This window comes from Propithecus coquereli, unplaced genomic scaffold (genome assembly GCF_000956105.1).
Source record: "Propithecus coquereli isolate 6110/MARCELLA unplaced genomic scaffold, Pcoq_1.0 Scaffold35, whole genome shotgun sequence".
NCBI classification, from domain to species: Eukaryota; Metazoa; Chordata; class Mammalia; order Primates; family Indriidae; genus Propithecus; species Propithecus coquereli.
In genome coordinates, this window is record NW_012149174.1 from 5,882,792 (window position 1) to 5,884,588 (window position 1,797).

Sequence of the window (1,797 nt, forward strand, 5' to 3'; positions counted from 1 at the left end):
AAAATTTCTTAGTTTTTCTTTGGAATATTTGTTTACCTTTTTTGCTGATTTATTTTCTTTTGTACTTTCTTATTAAAATATAATAGTGAACAATGTTCAATAAAGATTACTTGATATTGCTGTTAAGCTGCCATGGTAGCTGTTCTTCTGATACCAGACATTCAGATATTAACTACAGAAGCAGCCTTTCTATGATACTAGAAGTGATGGTAGGTTTTATTTATTTATTTAAAATTTTAAACAAATTTTATCTATATTGTTTAAAATAATACTGCTACGAAGTTTATAAAGTAAAAGTACAGAGCTCTGCCCTTCCCTTCCCCACCTTCTAATCCTACTGTCTCTATGAGCTAAGCATTGTTCTAGGTCCCAGGGATGCAGCAATGGACAAAATCAAGAAAAGCCTGTCCTCATGAAGCTTACATTCTAGATGTTACCTACATCCAGTAAATCTGTGTTGCTTACATCCAGTAAATCTGTATCTATAAAAACAAGTCAATAGATGATCTCTAAAATAAATAAATAGTAGCATATGTTTGTTTATTTTAGAGATCATCTTTGTTATTATAGACAGATTTACTGCCACCTAATCTCCCCTCAACAGCTCCTCCCAAAAGAATCGTGTCACAAATCTATAGTTGTTACTTATATCCCTATGACGGTGTAAAAGGTATTTACTGAAGAACAGCATTGTCTACTAAAATTCAGTTTCTTTTCTGGTACTAGATTTTCTAATTGCTTTGTCTTTTCACTTGCATAATTAGCATAACATGTTGAATTTATTTCTAAGTGTTCCAGAAGGATGAATTTTGTATAAATCAGTTTTAAAGTATTATCTAGTATTCATTATATGTTAAATGCTATTTCATAATCTATGGGAGAGGTAATCGATCTCTGCTTATGGAAGAGTCAAGCTTGTTGTCCTGGGACACATACTTGTAAGCTGTTGCTTCAGCAAAAATGTGGACCTTCTTATAAAGAATTTGTGACCGACTTTGAGCATGATGGGGTTCTAGAACGTTCATTTTGAAGTTCACTCGTTAATTTCCTTAGGAAGAACAAAAAGAATTGGATGAAATCACAGCAAAGAGGCAGAAAAAAGGCAAACAGGAAGAAGAGAAACCTGGGGAGGAGAAGACAATCTTACATGGTAATATATTTTTTATACTTCTTTATTTTATGAAAATCTTTCATATTACTGTATTCTCTGTTCATATAATATTAATTAACTTTACTATCAGCTGTTATAAAATCATTATATTAAGAATAATTATGTTGGACAATTTGTATCCCAAAGAAATTACAGCAGACTCTTCTGTGTACTAATAAAGGAGAGAGAATAGCATGATTAATGACAGCCGCAGATTTTTTTTGAAGTGTTAATGAATAAAAAAATGATAAGAAATTGAATGGTCCACAATCTGTTCTTTCCTAAGGCAAAGTTGACTCTTTTGCTGTATTAATAGTACCCCAGTCATTTTAACTGTTTTTAACCTCAGCCAAATATTCAGATATTCTCACAGTTCATGACCATTACTAAATTATACTTGAAAAGGATAAACTTTGTTTTTCATGTGACTGATTGGAGATTAAGACTCTCATATTTATTTTGACTTGTGGAAGGAAATGCATAGTAACCAAAATAAATTATAGTCTGGAATGTACCTCTTCTTTAATAATTAGTTATATTTAGGAAATTATGTAGTGATTATCTGAAACTGTAAAGTATAATTCAGCACTGGTAATGTTAATTATTCTGTTGTTATATCACATCAAATATTTAGGTTTGATGAAGCC

At 31.0% G+C, this 1,797-nt stretch overlaps 1 protein-coding gene across 1 annotated transcript in view; it reads left to right on the forward strand.

Annotated features, from left to right (window-relative positions):
- Positions 1–1,797, forward strand: part of CDC40 (cell division cycle 40) — a 55,101-nt gene that overhangs the window by 33,608 nt on the left and 19,696 nt on the right. Inside the window, exon 4 of the mRNA XM_012651134.1 lies at positions 1,054–1,150. Within this exon, the coding sequence (XP_012506588.1) occupies positions 1,054–1,150 (97 nt within the window). The remainder of the gene's footprint in view (positions 1–1,053; positions 1,151–1,797) is intronic.